This window comes from Argiope bruennichi, chromosome 10, assembly GCF_947563725.1.
Source record: "Argiope bruennichi chromosome 10, qqArgBrue1.1, whole genome shotgun sequence".
NCBI classification, from domain to species: Eukaryota; Metazoa; Arthropoda; class Arachnida; order Araneae; family Araneidae; genus Argiope; species Argiope bruennichi.
The window spans coordinates 24,369,840-24,389,152 of record NC_079160.1 but is presented as its reverse complement, the minus strand read 5'-3'; the positions used below and the strand labels follow the sequence as shown (position 1 = coordinate 24,389,152).

Here is a 19,313-nt window from a genome sequence, read left to right as displayed (position 1 = left end):
CATAGTCTTGGAGCAGAGCCACACCCTTCGTGAGTAGCCCCGGTCTTTTGGTCTTGATGGAAATGCGTAGTCTTCGGAGTGTCTCCCAGTACACATCGGAGTTCATAGTTCTTCTGTGTTCGAAGAATTCAGCAAATAGCGGACCTTAGATGGCACTTTTTATAAGAGCCTCTGCTCTCTCCTGCTCATTCGGACGCCCGCGCATGCTCCGATCTACGCCGGAGACTCCAATCGCATTTCTAGATGTCTCGCTATGTTCTCCCATAGCAGCATAGGCAAATATGTTAACGGTTACGTTGTTACGACGTTTCGTACCTTTTCATTTGAACACACCTTGTATTAAATAGTATGCTCTACGCTTCGCGATGAATATAGAAAAATCTATTCATCAGTTTTCTCGTTATCGTACAATGAATTTCATATATTCAGTAACAAAACACAAAGAACTTTATTTCTAACGTAATAGAAAAATACCTGCGAATGTGTTCTTACTTTATAATTCCGTACACTTATATTGTAAAATAATTGAATGCTATAATTTATTGAGTTTTGTAATAAGCTTCTTCTTTAGAGAGAAGAGAATAGTGTATGAATTTGGCTTCTTTCAAATCGATATATTCCCACCCCTGAAAGGCATCCTCAGATTTGTGATGAGAAGTTTCCGATCTGATGTTTGGTCTCCCATTCTGGTGGGTACAAAAATGGTGTGGGGTGACTATCCCTACCGATGACGGGACTTGCCTTCTATAGGAGGGATTGTACTGTGGCTGATGATGGCCATTAAGATTAATTCATAGTTCTCGCCTATGCTATCGTGACGTCCATTATTACAAATCTGTACGCGTGTTTGAAGGCGGGTCGAAGTTGTCGAATTGTGATTCTGATTCTGTCTTATATACGAAGTGTTCGCAAAGGGATTTTCCGACTTTCCAGAGTTATAAAGGACAATAAAACCTTGCTGTTCATCGAAAATCAAAAATAATAGTTGAAACGTTAAATTCAAATCAGTTATAAGTGTTTATGCTCACATGAATGCAATATGCGGTTATGGTGATAGATGAATTTTTTTGAGGAAGGGTGGGCTACATCATTGTGCCTTACGCTTCATGATGAATACAGAAATTTTATTTATCTATTGTCCCCATTACCATATATTGAATTTCATTCTTTCAATGACAAAGCGCAACGACTTTTGGTTCTAAAGCCATAGAAAAAAAAAACTGCAGGTGTGTTTTCACTTGATTATTTCATGCAATCACACTGGAAATAATCAAGTGCTATAATATGCTGTCTTTTGTGATTAACTTCGTCATTAGAGTTAAGATAATAGTAAATGGATTTTTATTTCTCTCAGTTGATCTACTCCACTGGGAGGGGGGCACCTTAGAATTGAGGATGAGAAGTTTCTGGTATGGTGGTTTTATTCTCACTACCCTGTTAGGTACAGAAAAAGGCGAGGGCTGGCAACTTTCCATCGATGACGGGACGTATTTCCCAAGAGAAGAGTTGCATCGTGGCATTTGAAGGCCCTTAGTACTCAACCAGTTTTCGCCAGTGTTGCTGTAGGGCGGGTCGGAGAAGTCAATTTGATCAACCTTCCCAGGGGGTACTTCAAATATGGAAATGAGAAGCTTCCGATATTGTGGTTGATTTTCGCTTTGGTGTTAATAAAAATGATGTGGAGTAGCTACATCCTCCCAGAGACGTGTCGTGCTTCCTACGGAAGGAGTTGTATCGTGGCCGGTGATGACCATTAGGATTGAACTATAATTCCCGTCTTCGTTGTCATTGCATTCCGATTATTCAATATTTCCGTGTGCCTTTGGACTGGTCGGAGTATCTGCTTATAGTTTCCAGCTGATTTGATTTACATGTTATTCACAAAGGGATATTCGAACTTTACAATGCTATTAAAAGAAAGCAAAGTAAAGTACATCTGTTTAGCATCCTGAGACGACCACTTTTCGGTGATTTTATCTCACTAAGGGGTGATACGCGGAAAGGTGTATGTATTTCTGGAATTTACTTTATTGTTAAGCATAAACATCTTCTTAACTCTTTCCTCTCACCCCTACTATGTCAAATTAAATTCATCCTAATACAGGCGCAAAAGCGCGGAGAGTTTTAGAATTCGTTGGCAAACAATAAATATTTTTTCTCATTGGAAATAAAAAACAGGAATTTTAAATTAAACGCAATTATAAGTGTTCAATGTGAGCTCTCAAAGGAAGAATATAGAGGTAACTCATTCCATATTTTTTTCTGAGTATGTATTGCGAAACTTTAAAAGTAAGCAAATGTGCTTTTATGGCAGTAATCGATTTTTTTTCCTCGGGAGCTACTTTAAACAGCAGATGTTTGTTCAACCACAACAAACTGACATTGACGAATTTAAGACATTTATGTTAATTTAATTTACAACTGAGCATCAAAGATTTTACAACACTGTTTCACTTTCAAAAATTAGAGTGATTAGTCTAAAATTATTTAGAATTTCTTTAAAAACATTTTTTCTGAATGAAGGGAAAATGTCACCTCTATTTTGTTATTTGAATTTTGTTTCAAAATAATGATGCGGTTACTGTAACTGGGTATTAGTAATATAGACTGAATATTAATGGAAAGGATATCTAAACCTGTTTCCATACATTGGTGTCAGAGGTACTTTCGTTTGCGACTTTCTGCTTTATTTCCACTGCACGGGGAAGTTTTTTAAAAAAATGAGGAGACTTATAAAAGCTTTTTTATTTATTTATATAAGTTATTTTTATGTCAAAACAATTTTCTTGTAAAATATCAGTCAGGGTCTTTTTATTTATCCGTCATTCAATCTTCTTCTAAAGAGTCAGTTATTTATGTTTTTATTAGTCCATAAAATAAAAACAACATCAAGTAATATATAATAAAGATAAATCTTAAAGATGAAGTCCGTTGAAAATATTTTTTTAGAAAAGTGTGTGGAAAATATAGTTGATTTTCGACTATTTGTTTACCTATATTATACAGTTTGTTCTGAAAGTTCAGTTATATTAACGTCGCGTTGTAAAGCAACGCTAGGGCTTGGGACAGACCTCGTAGTTTTGAACCGTGGCCGGATGACGACGACAACACCCGAGCTGGCACCACACCAGCGAGTGGACATTTGGTCCTGACTGATTTAATGTGCAACAGACCCCCTTACGATTGTTCGGTGGAATCGGGTCTCGAATCTGAAACCCTACTGTTTACCAGCCGAGACCTTACCACCAGGTCACCGCGGCTCATGCAGTTTTGTAGAACTATTGTTATTTAAAAAATATCATTTCTTTTTATAAAACTGTTATTTGTTTTCATTTCGAGCAGAAACGGCTTTATCATTTGATTAATTAAATTTTGATTACATTGCTTGATTAAATTTTTATTATGGAATTCAAATACAATAAAAAGTACTTTTAAAAATAGCAGATTAATTCTCAATTATTTATTAACGAGTTCTTATATAGTTTTGTGATACTGTTATTAATTTCAAAAGGTAATTTTTTGGTGAAAATATTATTTGTTTCAATTAAAAAAATAATTCCACAATTTTATTGAACTGCTATTGGTTAAATGTCATTTATTTAATTTTTTTTGTTCCATGAAAAAAGCAATCAATCAATCAACTTTATGATTTTCATAAATAGCGAGCATCCACAAGGATTCGTTACAAGCAATTGAAACTTCCATTATTGGAGCTTTCCAAACGTAATAGAGATAAAATAATCAAAAAACAATAATTAACCCTAAAATATTAATTAAAACTTAAAGATGGAAATCAAGGCAAAAATGAATTAAAGATAGGAAAAAAAAAAAAAAAATCCCCAAACGGTCAATATGACAACTTTGATCGCGCTCAAGTCATACTTGTGCGTACGTGACTATACTTATCTTACAGTTGCTAATGTCATGACCTGAGATACGGAAAGATTTTGTTTGGAACAGTCTGACTTAGAGAATGATTCTGGGGGTCATATTCTATCTTTAGGGGAAATGAGTATCGGTACTTGAAATTAGCACCGCAATTATTTAAAATTTTTAATGAAAATTAAGCTATTAATAGAATAATTAGCTTTGAAAGTTTTTATTGAATCAATATAATGTAAGAGAAATGAAATTGAACAATGGTATAGAAACACGTAATGCTAATAATATCTATTTAATGGGATACTTTTGGTTATATGTATTAAAACGTTATTTTGTATTCAAAGTTCTGTGAAAAAAGGCTTGTATTAAATATGGAAGAAAATATTCTATTGGCAAATAGTTCGGTTAATCTCAGTTGGGAGAGCGAAATGAAAGCAATTGGTAGTTTTAGATATTTTATGGTTGTAGTCAATACACATCATGAAAACCTAATTTAATAAATCGATATAATATGCAATTACGCAAATGATTTCTTATATTAAGAAATATGCAAATTATTCATTTTAGGTGTTTTTTTATTTGAATAATTTTGGGTAGGAAGGTATATGTTTCTCTTTTTTTATTTACTTGCAACGTGTACGTATGTGTATATGTGTGTTTTGGCACTCAGCAGATCAAACCATCTGACATACAGCAACCAAATTTGATCCATGTATAACTTGAAAGTTGGGAAATGCACTTTGGCACAATTGTTTTGAAATTTTAATTAACTAAAAAATAAGCTTCATTTTTACGTTTTTCCGTGATAACTCCCGAAAATATTATTCATAAAATGTTTCAAAATTTAAATAATTGCCTTTTTAATGATATGAATTTAATAAAGCAAATTTTTCAAGAATTTTGGCAATTTTTTAAGAATATATATATTTTTTTAATTTCCAACAATAGATTATATTGTTGACCTGAAATTCAAGCCGTTTTAATTGTTTCATCCAATATTTAATGGCGTGATTTTTTTCCATTGTTGAAAGATAAAGAAAAAAGATTCTGTTTGTGTACTTTTCAAAACTAATAAAAAAAAAAGCGAAGTTACTCTAACGTTAAATAGATGAAGGTTTTGTAGATAGATAGATTGCTTGATAACGCTTTAATGTCATAGGACTGCCTCTGTTAGAATGATTCCTGTACATAATAAACAGAATTCTAGTGAGAAATTAAAATAACAAGACTTTAATGTCAGATAATTTGGCATAATTCTGAAGTTATATTTAATGATTAATCTAAAATCAAATATTACCAAAATCGCTCGAAACTCAGCTGGTTATCTAAATCGATTAACTTTATAATATATATAGGGCCGTGTTCCCAATCGAAAGAAGACTACCCGTTTGCCTTTTCTATATTTTAATAGACGAACACAGGACTACATGAACATTAGGCAAAAGAACAAAAGTATAGGGTTGGTTGCAGTTTAGGCGGACATATAATGGCTGTTATCCTTCAACTTCGACGCTCACACTCTCCCGCTCCAAGCGTCTCCTTTCTGCCGTTTTCCTCGCTTCTCCGTCTAGTCGGAACACCTGTCATCTGCAGGCGAGGGGGAAACAAGTAAATACGAATTTAACACTATGCCGTCCGGGGACAACACGTTGGTGTCCAGCAAAAACTATTTGGTCTAATGATAACTAAAATGATCTGAATCAGCCCTATTTGCACACACACACACAAAAAAATTATATAGCATAGAGGCTCAATCTACATATATATATATATATATATATATAAATTATATTGTCTATATTTCAACTATTTTTGTTTGCTAACTCTATGTCGTTCGCACATGTAATCGATATTATTTTTTTTTGTGTGTGCCAATAGGGCTGATTCAGATCATTTTAGTTATCATTAGACCAAATAGTTTTTGCTGGACACCAACGTGTTGTCGCCGGACGGCATAGTGTTTAATTCGTGTATACTTGTTAACTAAGTAATCATAAATATATAATCGCCTCCCTCGTATTCAATTGGATCCATTATTAACCGTTACCGTACCGTAGTTTTTTAGTACATTACAAAAGCATGTTTTTCAAACATTTATTTTTTATCTTGTATTTTTAAGTCTTTAATAAATTTCGTAACTCATTAGGATAAATATTAAAAATTGTAATAATCAATTATTTTCCGAAATCCAATATCAAATGACTTCAGATGGAAGGAAAAATTTGATTAAAAAATGAGTCGATTAATTGATAATTAATCTCTAAAAATATTAAAATATTACACAAGTACATGAAATCTCAAAATTCTAACAAATAAACTAGTGTGCAAAAAAAAAAAAATGATAACAAAATACTTGATTAGCATAAAACGAAGCAAGTCTATTAATACCATGTAAAAATGCATCTGGTCAGAATTTGCCTTAAAAAAAATGTTGGAAATTCTTATCTTTTAAAAATTGAGTGAAAAATGCCTTACTAGTTTTTTTTTTTTTTCAATTTTTAGGAATAAAGTTTGGTGACTTTTCTTGTATTTAAACGCATAATCGATAATCCGGAATGTATCATTCTACTGGAGCCAATTCTCATATATTTACAAAACAAATTGGAATGATTTAACGAAACAAGTTACATTTCATTAAGATTTTTATCTATCAAAATGTCCGTGTAATTTTTATTTTGATTTATATAGTCGTAATCACAAAATAATTCTTTAGAACTCAATCGACATGCAGGCTGCGTGTCCTTCATAATTAATTTGTTTTGCCCAATATGAAACTCAAACCGAGAGATTTTGTTTCATAAATTGGCAGATAAATCAATACTTTAAAGCAATGTATAAAATTTTCCAATCAGCTTTATCTTATTTGGAGCGGTAACACGATATACATCCACTGATTTTATAATTTAATTTTGTTAAAATTTTCTTTTGAATCAATGTTATTAATTTTAAAATGGAAATATATGTTTTATTTTTTTTCTCTTTTTTTTCCTAAAACTTTTGCATTTTATGTCAATATTCATGTTAAAAGGATCGGATATCTATATTTATCGTATTTCATCAGATTGTTATGTTTTTTGAAAATGTAATTTTCATTGATTATTCATTCTATTTAAAGCAATAGTATTCAGCATTTGGTGCATTCAAAATAGGATTTATCAATATTTCATTTTATACATCTTCCATATAAGTGTATTACATTAGTAATTCAATTTATTACCTACTTGAAAAAAAAAGCAAATTATTTATTTAGTAATTACAAAAGAGCATTCATGAAAATTAAATAGAAGGCATATAGAACATCGATTAGTATTAAAATTTGCATAAACAAAAGAATAATAGTGTTATGACTGTGTATTAATATTCTTTTTCTTTGACTGGTTATTATTATTTAATTTCGTCTTCTCCAGACACAAAGTCAGATAACATTATATTTTTTGATAGAAATAATTTGATTAAAATTCAACTAAAAAAAGTAACTAGACCGCATTTTTGCTGTGCTGGTACATTATTTCAAGGAATTAAATTCGAATAATAACTATTGAGCAAGATGGATAAAAGGATAAATATAATTAGTAACAAGAGAAAATAACATTCGAATTCTTTTCGGTGATATTCAAAATCCCAAACTGCGTGATTTTCATTCTGACTTTCTAGTGTTTGCTTACAATCATGCAAAAAATTTGATATATTGTAGAAACGATAATTTTATTCTGATTTATTCGATGAATATCTATTTTTCTATAATTGAAAGAATTTAATCTATAAGTAAATTTATATGCAAATTACTGCAAGCGAATCGATAGTCAACATTTCATTGGCCAATAGGACATTTCGACCTGTTTGCTTAACACAAATTTATTTGTACGCAATAAATGGGAAAAAAATCTAATTCATATTTCAACTCTAAAGAATCTTATTTTTTTAGCTAAAGGGCAAAAAAATCATTGAATTTTATATATTAAAATGAATTGACTTAACTGATATGAATTAAAAGTAACTTATCTCATATATAAAGCTTTATTTTATTTTTAAAAGAAGCTTACTTTTGAATGTGCTAGCATTATTTTTGTGTCATTATTAGAATATTCCGCCATTGTAATCGCAAAGTGTCTTGTATTTGCAAGCGAAATAGTGTATAATGGATTGTCCCTCATTTCTCAGAGTTTCGATTGTTCCAATGAAAGATATGATTGTTTGCAGAAGAAGTGATGGCAATGTGGAGCTTTTAGGAATCCAAGGGAGGTTCCTCAATACGGTACTGAAAGCTATGCACATGCCTTTTCAATTAGTCATAGCAGAGGACGGAGAATGGGGTCGTCTTTTGCCCTCTGGGAACTGGACAGGGATGATTGGCAAGATACAGAAAGGAAATGCAGATATAGCTGATAGCCATATTGGCATAACAGAACAAAGAACTGCTGTAGTCGATTTTAGCACAGTTTACTTGATTGACGATATGACGTTTGCTATCAAGAAACCAGGCCCAGTTCCGACGTCTCTGGCATTCGTGCGCCCATTTGATTTTATCACATGGATCTTAATTTTCACTATTTTATTGGTCGTGCCGTTAATATTTCAATGGACGTTTCATTGTAAGCGGACTTACATCTACTTTTTTCTTAGTCTCCTGGGATCCATATTTCGACAACCAACTTTTACAAATTTCAAAATCAAGAAATTCAAACCAGTTCTTTTTTCATGGTGTTTCTTCGCGACAATAGTATCTTTCAGCTACTCGGCGGTCCTTCTCTCGATGTTGTCTGTACCATCGGAAATAATTGCCGTTCAAAATTTCAAAGAACTTGCCGATGCTGTGAAAAATGATGGCTACCGATCTTACGTGAAGAAAGGTTCAGCTACTCTGGACTTCATGCTTCGTAATGACAAAGAGTATTTGAAATATTTGGGGGAGAGTGCTGTGCACCACAATTGGTACACAAACAGCCTTCCTTTAACTCTGACAGATCAGATTAACCACCGTTCAGCATTGATAGACCCTAGAACAAAACTACAAATGGTCGCCGGTCCTGAAGAGTGGAAACCCCATTTTTTGTCAGATGATTCTCTTCAGACATACCAGTTTGCTGTTGCCATGAAAAAGAATTTCTGTCACAAAAAGAAATTAAACACGGTTATATCTCGTATAAACAATGCCGGATTATACATGCAGTTTACAAATGAGGAACGGTACAAGCTGTGGCTGTCTGCATCTGAAAGAAGAAGGAACGATTCCAAAAAAATAAAACCTCTAACGCTGGAAGATTTGTCTGGAGTCTTTGGAGCATTTTTGGTTGGATTAGTCTTAAGTATAGTATTTTTTATATATGAGATTATATGCTATCAAATTGAGATTATATGCAAACAGCCTTCCTTTAACTCTGACAGATCAGATTAACCACCGTTCAGCATTGATAGACCCTAGAACAAAACTACAAATGGTCGCCGGTCCTGAAGAGTGGAAACCCCATTTTTTATCAGGCGATTCTCTTCAGACATACCAGTTTGCTGTTGCCATGAAAAAGAATTTCTGCCACAAAAAGAAATTAAACACGGTTATATCTCGTATAAACAATGCCGGATTATACATGCAGTTTACAAATGAGGAACGGTAAAAGCTGTGGCTGTCTGCATCTGAAAGAAGAAGGAACGATTCCAAAAAAATAAAACCTCTAACGCTGGAAGATTTGTCTGGAGTCTTTGGAGCATTTTTGGTTGGATTAGTCTTAAGTACAGTATTTTTTATATATGAGATTATATGCTATCAAATTAAAAATAAATTGTGTTAACATGTTTCCATAAACGATACCAGTAGTCTAATTGCTTACTGATATGTATGAAAATTGAGGATATAATTGTGTTTCGTGCCTTAATTAATGTGTTAACAAGTTTCCATAAACATTGGCAGTATAATTGTCTACTGATATGTATGTAAATTGCGGATATAATGAAGTTCTATATCTTAATTAATGTGGTTTAGAAAAAACAGCATTTCTGGACGAATTTATAAACTATAATCATTTGGAGGAATGTTAATCATACCAATGTCTGATCTCTAAAAAATTAAACATGATGTATTTTAGGAAGTGATTGGGAAGTTGTATCAAAATAAATAGTTGGTATTTGAACTTTAAGGGAATTTCAGAAAAAGGAGCATTCTATTAACAGGAATTTTGATTGTTATTCTAGAAAATAATGTTTCATTTGTACAATGTCTATATATTTTAATAGCGTTATTTACTTTTTGCAATAAATGTCTGATCTTCATTGAGTGATTACATTTTCTAAGATATAGAAAGGAAAAAAAAGGAATATTTTTATATCATACATTTCTTTTCAATCACCTATTTAACATTATTGCAAAGTTATAATCTTTACTGGCCAAGTATTTTTTCTGAATGCTAGGCCAAGTATGAATATTCTCACTTGGAATATTCATTTATTTAACATTATTGAAGACGGAATATTCATTTATTTAACATTATTGAAGACGGAATATTCATTTATTTAACTTTATTGAAGACGGAATATTCATTTATTTAACATTATTGAAGACGGAATATTCATTTATTTAACATTATTGAAGACGGAATATTCATTTATTTAACATTATTGAAGACGGAATATTCATTTATTTAACATTATTGAAGACGGAATATTCATTTATTTAACATTATTGAAGACGGAATATTCATTTATTTAACATTATTGAAGACGGAATATTCATTTATTTAACATTATTGCACATTGCCCTTCTTTATTGGTCAAGTGTTCTCCCTGAATATTCAGCTGCTTAACATTATTGCTCACTGGCCATCTTTAGTGGCCAAGTTTTTTCACTGGATATTCAACTATTTAACATTTTTACACACTGGTTGTCTTTAGTGACCAAGTACTCTCCCTGAATATTAAATTTTATAACAATATTACACACTGACTTTCTTTAGTGGCCAAGTGGAAAACAGAAAGAAATAATATTTTAATATCATACATTTATCTTCAATCAACTATTTAACATTAATTGTACCCTTCTCATCTGTTTCTGAATGCTTGCCCAAGTATTTATTTAACACTGTTGAATGCTGCGTTTTGTTTATTTAATATTATTGTACACTGGCCATCTTTAGTTTCCAAGTATTTTCCCTGAATATTGAACTATACTGATCTCTTTCTGCATTTAAGTATTGAATTGTTGTGCACAGTTATATATATATATATATATATATATATATATATATATATATATATATATATATAACTCTAATTTCAATTCTAACTAATTCAACTGAAGCTTTGTAAAAATGATTGCGTCAGCGGTTCCCATGTGCCGAGTGAAGTGATAGAGAATCGCTGATGTAGATAGATTCTTCTAAAGGATCCCTCTGTTTCTCTTGTCAAGGTCGAAACGTGTGAGAATTTCCAATCAGAATCGACACGTTCAGAAATCTTATATTATATAAGACAGGAATAATTTATTTTCCATCTTTTACTTCACTTCGTGCCTTTTCTGTTGTTGTTCCGCGCAGAGAGAGGACGTGCCTTGTCCGCGTCTTCTCTTGTAAATAAATCGTGCCTTTCCGGTATGGATTAAAGCGTACTTAAAAATGCAAAGTGTCTTTTCTATCGTCGAACTTCCATCTGTTTCAGAAAATTATATATATATATATATATATATATATATATATATATATATATATATATATATATATATATATATATATATATATATATATATATATATATATATATATATATATATATATATATATATATATATATATATATATATATATATATAATATAAAGGGAATATGCTACCAATATGAAGAAAAAAAAATCCTAATTAAAAAAGTTTCTGACAAATCTACATTTAATATGAACAGAAGGCAGTAAAAGTCTGTCTATTAAATTTGCTAAATACTAGCCCATTCCATTAGCTTTCAAATGACCATTCCATTAGCTTACAATGGACCATATCAGTCTTTCAGTTCAGGTGAAATTTAGTCTCCTTTGTAATACATCACTGAAATCGGCAATTATAAAAAAATAAAACTCACGAGGAGCCCTTTTCACTCCTGATTTTAATTTTCTGTTAAATCTGCTTTATGTAGCGCCAAGAAAACAAGTTTTAAGGATAAACAACAGATCTACAGACATCTTTATATCTGAACGAGTGCGCATTTGCCGATTTGCACACATTTCATTGATGCAGAACGCTGTCATTTGCAAACTTTTCGAATCTCGGACGGCGATTTCTTTGATGAATTGCAAACGAAACACAAACTTTCTTCTGAACTACTGTTCAGCAACGGATTGTAAAACCCTTCGCGCTTGCGTTAGGATGAGTTCAATCTGTCAAAATAGAGGTGAAAGAGAAGATGAAAGGAGGGGATGTTTACATTTACTAGTATCCAATAGGAGGAATCCAAGGTCAAAGGGAATACCAGAAATGCACTCATCGTTCTGCTTCTCACCCCTCAGTGAGATGGAGTCGTCGAAATGTGGTAGTCTCAGAATCCGTTGACGAGCAGTAGAACTTTTATGTGGTTGATTGTAGGCCCATTTGAAATCTGATGGAATGAGCAAGTGCTCGGCAAATTTGGCAGACTGTAGCTAGAACGGAATTTGCTGTATTCAATAGTAAATATTTTGGTTAAAATTTGATTTTACATTTCGCCAATATTTGTCATCTTATAAAACTTTTCCTGCTCTTTTAATATATGTGCATATTTAACGTGTAAATATGTAAGAGGATTTTTGAATTAGAATTCTTCCCTGATAGGTAGCAGGTATATATAGTTAGGAATCTGCCAAAACTTGCAAACGTTAAGAAATAAAACAGGGTAACTATAGTATTTTATGATCCACTTGAGCTTTTCCCTTTGTCAGATTCTATCACATTCAGTATCTTGTTCTGAAAGTTGTATATTAAAAATTGCATAAAAATATTTACAAACTATAACAACTCCAAGAAAGAAATTAGGTATGGGAAAAAAATTAGAAATATTACATAGTTATTCGGTTTATGTAGAACTTATTTCTCCTATGCCTTTTCTTTCCTATATTTTTTATAGGAAAAATATTTTTATTCCACTCCTTTAGGCTATCTTTATGTTTTTGTATGCAGTATTCCTTCCAAATAGGTTACTTTGTCTTCAGAAATTTTCCAAAAATATTCTCTTTTGTTACTTGGTTTTGTTACCTTTCTTAATTATATTCTTAGCTAAAATGATAAATTAGCAAATCTTCGACATTCAGAAGGCCTATTCCCTCAGGACAAGATGCCATTCTATCCTATCTTTCACTAATATTTTGTCTTCCATTTATAAAATATTAATGCAGTAATACACACAGAAAAATTATCATGCATGGTGCTGCCATCTGTTTTCCAAGATAAAAATAACATTTTTAAATATATTGAAATGCCAATAGATGGCAGCACAAACACTACATTTAAAGAAACGCATTTACACGAGTATAATAAATTGCTTAATTTTGAAAAGAAGTTTTAATATGAAGATTAATTTACTTACAAAATATTATTTATTTAGGAATGTGCACAGTAAGGAAACTTGGGTATGATTTTTTTTACTGAATAAACTTAGGTGTTCAAACGCTTTTCAAAGATTGAAACACTTTGATTTCCTTCATATGCTCATATTTTACTGTGTTTAATTCGTCATTCCATAGATATTTATAAAACAAAACAATAATTGGACTATCATACGCATAAGAAACTATTTGGATATAGTAATCCTTCCACACAACACAATTATTAATAAAATTATAAGCATTTTTAAGTAATGTTGCATTAACAATAAACGCCATCTTAATGCATGATATGAGTTTTTGGATTGGTATTGAGGCATGAAAGGAGATTTAAGAGGAAGCACAGAAAATCATCTTTTTATCATCGATTTATTCATGCATTAAAGATGTTATTGAAAATCAACAGTCATTCACTAAAAGACACCAGGAGTATAAGTTTATTAATGAAGTAAAGAATACATATATATATATATATATATATATATATATATATATATATATATATATATATATATATATATATATATATATATATATATATATATATATATATATATATATATATATGCACTCGTTTAAACAAACAAGTAAGATATTTTTAATTTATTTTTCCATAGCAAATTTCAAATGATTTTTGATCCAAAAATGAGAAAGAAAATAAGTCTACAATTTATGTGAGTGAATAATCATGTTCTGGAGAGCTCATTAAACAAAGATTTTTTTTATTCTAACTTGATTCATTAATTAATCAGTCTTAGTTACAGCAATATTAATAATTGTCTCGATATACTCCCCATTACCCCAGAAAATATAAAGTAATTGGGGTCAAATATTTTGATACCTGATCACAATAGCGAATCGAATTGAAGAAAATATATTTGTAACGATAAGAAAGTACTGCTTTTTGCTTCAGGATATTTTTCACCTCCAGGCATCATAGTACTATCTTTTTATTATTTTAAAATTAAAATATATTCTATTTCATGGAAAGGTGCATAAAATTTTGATAACTTCAGTTTAAAGTAATTTTTAATCCATCTATCCCCAATTTTCTTGAAGAAAGCCGGGAAATGAATCTTTATAAGAACGGAAATTGACAATATTATTAGACACAAGAAGGAAACATATAAAGCTTAAAAACTTATTTTAAAATTAATGAAAATTAGTAGTTCAATTTAATAATTGGAAACAGAGTTCCGATTCTAAGTAGAATGCTTAATGTCCAACAATTTTTTTTTGACAATAACATTATCTGAAAAAATTTACTAAGCAATAGAATCCCGGGTATATAATTTTTAAAAAATCCTCAGTAATCGTGAACTATCATTAATTATTGAAACAAATTTTGATTTAGACACATTGGTGCTCTTCAAATCTATCATATTAAACTGACCTCCACCTACTTCATCAATCCTTCAGACAAACAAATAATGGTTCCTTCAACATGATCATCAAAATATGCATTTGGTGAAAAATCAACCTTTAGTTTGAAAAATCAACCCTAGCTTCCTTTAAAATATATCAGTTATTAACTAGGCATAAAATAATAAAACATTAGAGTCGAGACAGGACTTTATCGTGCTCATAGATTTTTTTATTACTTTCATATAATAATTTATTGAAAATGCTTGAAAATCTAAAAATGCTTGAAAGTTTTTATTACCATGCTTGTTCCTAATTACTCCAAGATGAAATCTTCCAAGGGTAAAAGAGAGTCACGGTGGCATGGCGATAAAACCTCGTCTTCAGGACTGGTGAATTTCAGGTTCGAGATCTGATTCCATAGAAGAATTGCCATGGAAGCAGGTCTAGTGCACGTTAAATTCACCGGGATTTAATGCTACATAGTAGCAGGAGGAATCCAAATGTCCTCTTGCTGCTATGGTGAAGAAATTTGGAGAGGGATACCAGCTCAGGTGTCGTCCTCGTCAACGTTAAATTTTCGTGCGGTTCAAAGTTACGAGGTTCTTCCCAAAATAACCTTAGTGTTGCTTTAAAAACGGAACATTCATACAATTAAGCTGAACTCCAGGGTTAAAAGAGAACGCTTGTTGGAATTACTCTTTATCCTGTTTCTCAGCTGAAAAATCTAAAAATTAGATTTGAATTTTTTTATAACCATGATTTTCTACAGATTAAAGAAATACAAAACATTGCCATTTAATTTGCAAATAACCTATGTAAAGATTGGAGAAAGTTCAGTTAGTTCTGGTTTCCTTTTTTGAGGACTGTAGCAACTAAATTAAACAAATGTATGTTAAAAAATAGTATTGAAAGAAGTAAGAAAATATTATTCGTCTTCCATTACATTGCCTTAAAGTAAGTACATATTTCCCAGCCTGCTAAGGCTTTACCGTTGCGTACTGTATCACTCTTCCTAATTACTTTCTCACTAATCTTAATGTGTTAAAAGTGTATTATTTCAATTCAGAATGCTAAATAAAGCTTGCAGAAACATTTAACAAGCATCCAGTAATGCAACTATTATCAGATATGAAATTAGGAAAAACAAAACAAACACTACTATCAGTTAAAACATAATAACAAACAGCATCAATTATAATTATGGATACATACATTTCATATGCAAAGTTATGTCTTTAATTTATAAAAAAGAATTGATTCAAAACGCTTTACATATTTGTGCTACTTATTGATATAGGTTATATATATATACATACAGATATTCCATTTAGTTTTACTTAAAATTTTAGTTCCTTACTACTAGATATTCATTAACCTGATATGGCTTCTCTGTATTAAAAAAAGTAGGTGAGTAAATTAAAAGACACTTAAACTGTAGATGTCACTATCAACCTTAAATTTTAGCTGAAATTGGCAATTTAATTACAATTTAGAACAGCACTTTCATGAATTTTAAAATGAATAATTTATGTTACTTATAAACAGAGTAAATATTATCCATAAAGTATCTATTTTATTTTTACTAACTTAAAAAGTATTATCATTGTGAAATAATTCAACTTCTGTATTTTGATAAATATTGAGGCTTTGTATTGTTTTTTGATTCTTTTTGTATCGAAAATTTCTTTTTTTAAAAAAACACTTTTATTTAACTTGTCTTGTGTCATGTTTATAAAGAGGGAATATTTTAACAGATTTTTTAATTCATTTTCAGTTGAAGTGACGGATTAAGATTTTACGAGTTTATTTCTTCGTTGTAGTAATACTCTATATTAATTTTTTAAAGGCTGATCCACTCATTTAATTAAATTTCAATTTTCGATTTGGAGCGCCATCTAATGAATGATTGAAGAAAAATAAATTTTAAGATTCTGTGATTATTTATTATGATGAAATAGAACTGCAGTAGATTAAAAAAAACGCAGAAAATATTACTTCTGAGAACATTAATAGGTACTTTTTAAAATTATTACAAATATTATTTTATTTTATAAATTTTTAAATGTCTTTTAATTACAAGAGAAAACCTGAAGGACGTAATTCTATGCAAGCATTTCATAAAAGAATAAATGAAAATTGTTTAATTATTATTCTCTCAAAACCAACTGTAAAAACTCTCAGGAGTTGATAGATATTTAGGTAGATATTAGGAGATATTAGATAGATATATAGATTTAGATAGATATTAGGATATATTTAGATACAAGCAGAAAATTACGATTCAATTCATAATGTAGCTCAAACTGTGGAACACAAGATTGAGTTCAAACTGCCAGCCAGCGGTAGGGTTAAGTGGTGGGATGACACATCCTCTCACCCATGGACTTTTTTTATGGAATCGTATGAAAAGTTATTTACATTGATAGCCCATTCATCATCTGATAGCGTTTGAAAATTACGAGGTCCATCCTAAAAGAATCCTTTTTTTTTTCAAATGGAATGTTAAGACAACTGAATTAAAACTAAAACTAAATTACGAAATATCAATCTTTAGAGTGACTCCAACAATTTTACTGAATCTAACATGAGATATTTTATGATAAATCACTGGGATGCGATTCATTCACAAGTACCCAAATATATATTTTCGATGCCTTTCTTGTGACGTATTGTAACTAGTCGTTTCTCCAGACAAAATGACAGACAGTCATATATCCAAAAATATGTTTTTTGGGATTCAGAGAGTTGTGAACTGCAAATTCTTCAAAATTTCGAGTTCATTTTATTATTTTTATAGATGACAATATTTTCCCTTTCTATATTTTTTATACAAAAAATTTAAAAAATAAATAAATCGCAACTTATATCAATGAGAAACATATTAAACGCTTAATCATTTTGCCCGAGTGCCATACGCGCATCGATTTATCGAATTTTGATAGTTGTAAGAAAAAAAATATACAATTCATGACGATTATAATTCAATAATAAAATTACTTCGAATACATAGATAAATCAAGTATTCAATGGATTTCCATTTGAATGAAAATAAGCAAATATTCCCAAAATAGAAGGTGTCATCTTATTAGATAGTAAAGAAAATAAAACAGTTAAGGGGTTAAAAAGAAAATGAGCAAAAACGAATTTCAGAAATTTGCACACAAACTGCAAGGCTGATAAGCAGCATAGATAATAATATATTCTCTTGAAATTATGTTGAGAAAAATTTATTTTCAATATATATATATATATATATATATATATATATATATATATATATATATATATATATATATATATATATATATATATATATATATATATATATATTATTAATTGACGAGAAAAAAGCTTTAATGGATGAAAATTTCTATAAGCGTTTGGTCCCCTTTTTCTTTGATTATCTAAATAGATCTAACATTGATTTTTTTAATTATATCTGATATAGAAAGTGGATCTTCCTTGTAAAAAGAAAGAAAAGTAATATCATTCTTTGACGGAACTTTGAAAGCGAAACTTTAAGTGCCTATATTTTAAAAACTTTTGCGATTCAAATATTTGCAATAATCAGAGTGTTATTTTTTTACGAATTTCCTAACCCTCTTTTTTTGTTGTGTTCGCTTTATGAAACTATTGCTTGAAATCACCCACCCCGGTGTTAAAAATGGAAAAGAAGGGAGGAGGAAGGGGGAGGGATCCATTCCTCATAGCTATCATGAATTTGCAATCAAGTGGAACACTCAGGTAGAATTTATAAAAAAGAAAAATCAATATTGATGTGAAAATAATTGTTATCAAAAAGTATTATCGAATAACACAATACTTAAAAAAATATCCATTAAAACATTTTTAATTCCATCTTTCAAAACAAAATTCTGTCTCTCAAAGATGCATAAATAATTGCAGGAAATAATTTTTGATAAAAAATAATCGCGAAAATATTCCTAACAAAACTTTTTTTAAAAAAAAGATAAATTTAAACCACTTTCAATTATTTTCGTAAAGCTTTTAGCATTTTCTGAATGACCGATTGAAAATGTATTAGTTTGCGTAACTTCCACCAGATGGCAATGGTAATCGCTTGGCTGTTAGAGAAGATGAATTGGGCCACGTGCTTCGCAGAGAAAATAACTTCAACGGCGCTGAACGGTCCGATTTTAAATGGTCCCGCTTGACTAATGGAAATAGATATAAGAGATATGTTCTCAAAGCGAACTATTTGAAGCCAATTAATCAGTGATTATAATTTTCATTTAATTAGTGACACTCAAAGAAAATGAATTTTATGTCATGCTTTCTTGTCATACAAAATTTTTTAAGGGATTGTGCAATTCATGTGAAGGAATTTCGATGCAAGAAAGTGAAACATGTTTTGGAAAACCAAAAGAAGGTAATTTTAATACATCTCATTATTTATCTAAAAATTATTTGATGTAATTGGTTTAAATATACAAATATGTTTTTAATATTTACATGAAATTGTAGTAAATAAATGCGGAAAATAATTTTAGCTCTTTAGG

General features: G+C 30.4%; 2 protein-coding genes across 2 annotated transcripts in view; both read left to right on the top strand.

The window, feature by feature from the left end:
- Positions 1 to 8,020: 8,020 nt before the first annotated feature.
- On the top strand, positions 8,021 to 9,494 carry LOC129987472 (probable glutamate receptor). The gene is made up of 2 exons (XM_056095450.1): positions 8,021 to 9,188; positions 9,268 to 9,494. Exons 1-2 carry the CDS (start codon positions 8,021 to 8,023, stop codon positions 9,492 to 9,494), a joined length of 1,395 nt encoding a protein of 464 aa, XP_055951425.1.
- A 9,447-nt stretch (positions 9,495 to 18,941) lies between these two features.
- The window catches only part of LOC129988343 (protein O-mannosyl-transferase Tmtc3-like), a 234,630-nt gene continuing 234,258 nt past the window's right edge, over positions 18,942 to 19,313 (top strand). Inside the window, exon 1 of the mRNA XM_056096544.1 lies at positions 18,942 to 19,183. Coding sequence (XP_055952519.1) covers positions 19,070 to 19,183 — 114 coding nt within the window. The 5' untranslated portion in view covers positions 18,942 to 19,069. The remainder of the gene's footprint in view (positions 19,184 to 19,313) is intronic.

Bases quoted from the DNA above. Each gene is read 5' to 3' on its own strand.
- LOC129987472 (XM_056095450.1), top strand. From the start codon at position 8,021: ATGGATTGTCCCTCATTTCTCAGAGTTTCGATTGTTCCAATGAAAGAT. The intron at 9,189-9,267 runs GTATAGTATTTT...TAACTCTGACAG, and splicing joins TTTGGTTGGATTAGTCTTAA to ATCAGATTAACCACCGTTCA.